This window comes from Haliaeetus leucocephalus, unplaced genomic scaffold (genome assembly GCF_000737465.1).
Source record: "Haliaeetus leucocephalus isolate CR32 unplaced genomic scaffold, Haliaeetus_leucocephalus-4.0 Scaffold0, whole genome shotgun sequence".
Lineage (NCBI taxonomy): Eukaryota > Metazoa > Chordata > Aves > Accipitriformes > Accipitridae > Haliaeetus > Haliaeetus leucocephalus.
Genome location: NW_010972436.1, coordinates 15,321,146 through 15,321,526, shown reverse-complemented (window position 1 = coordinate 15,321,526; position 381 = coordinate 15,321,146). Strand labels below are relative to the sequence as shown.

The 381-nt window shown below is 73.2% G+C and overlaps 1 protein-coding gene across 9 annotated transcripts in view; it reads left to right on the top strand.

The window, feature by feature from the left end:
* Positions 1–6: 6 nt before the first annotated feature.
* The window catches only part of PARD3 (par-3 family cell polarity regulator), a 460,545-nt gene continuing 460,170 nt past the window's right edge, over positions 7–381 (top strand). For 8 of the 9 annotated variants that reach the window (XM_010585343.1, XM_010585352.1, XM_010585335.1 and 5 more), the window contains exon 1: positions 44–163. In XM_010585343.1, the coding sequence (XP_010583645.1) occupies positions 44–163 (120 nt within the window). Of the gene's footprint in view, positions 164–381 lie in introns of all 9 variants that reach the window. The other variant, XM_010585300.1, reaches the window with a different exon arrangement.

Sequence of the window (381 nt, the reverse complement as noted above, 5' to 3'; positions counted from 1 at the left end):
GCGCGGGGCCGGAGGGACGCGGGAGCCCCCCCGGCCGCGCAGGATGAAAGTCACCGTGTGCTTCGGGAGGACGCGGGTGGTCGTGCCCTGCGGGGACGGGAACATGAAAGTTTTCAGCCTGATCCAGCAAGCGGTGACCCGGTACAAGAAGGCGATCGCCAAGGTGAGGGGCGCGGGGAGCGGCGCCCGCGATCAATATGGCGCTTCCCGGAGCGGGGAGGGAAGCGAGGGGGAAAGTCTGGGCTGCCCCGCCGGGCGGCGGGAGCGGGGCCGAGGGCGGCAGGCGGCTGAGGCGGCGGCGGCGGAGGAGGAGGAGGAGGACTCCTCGGAGGACTCGGAGGGACTCCTCCGGGAGCGTGTGCCCGGCTTCGCCGAGGGGAG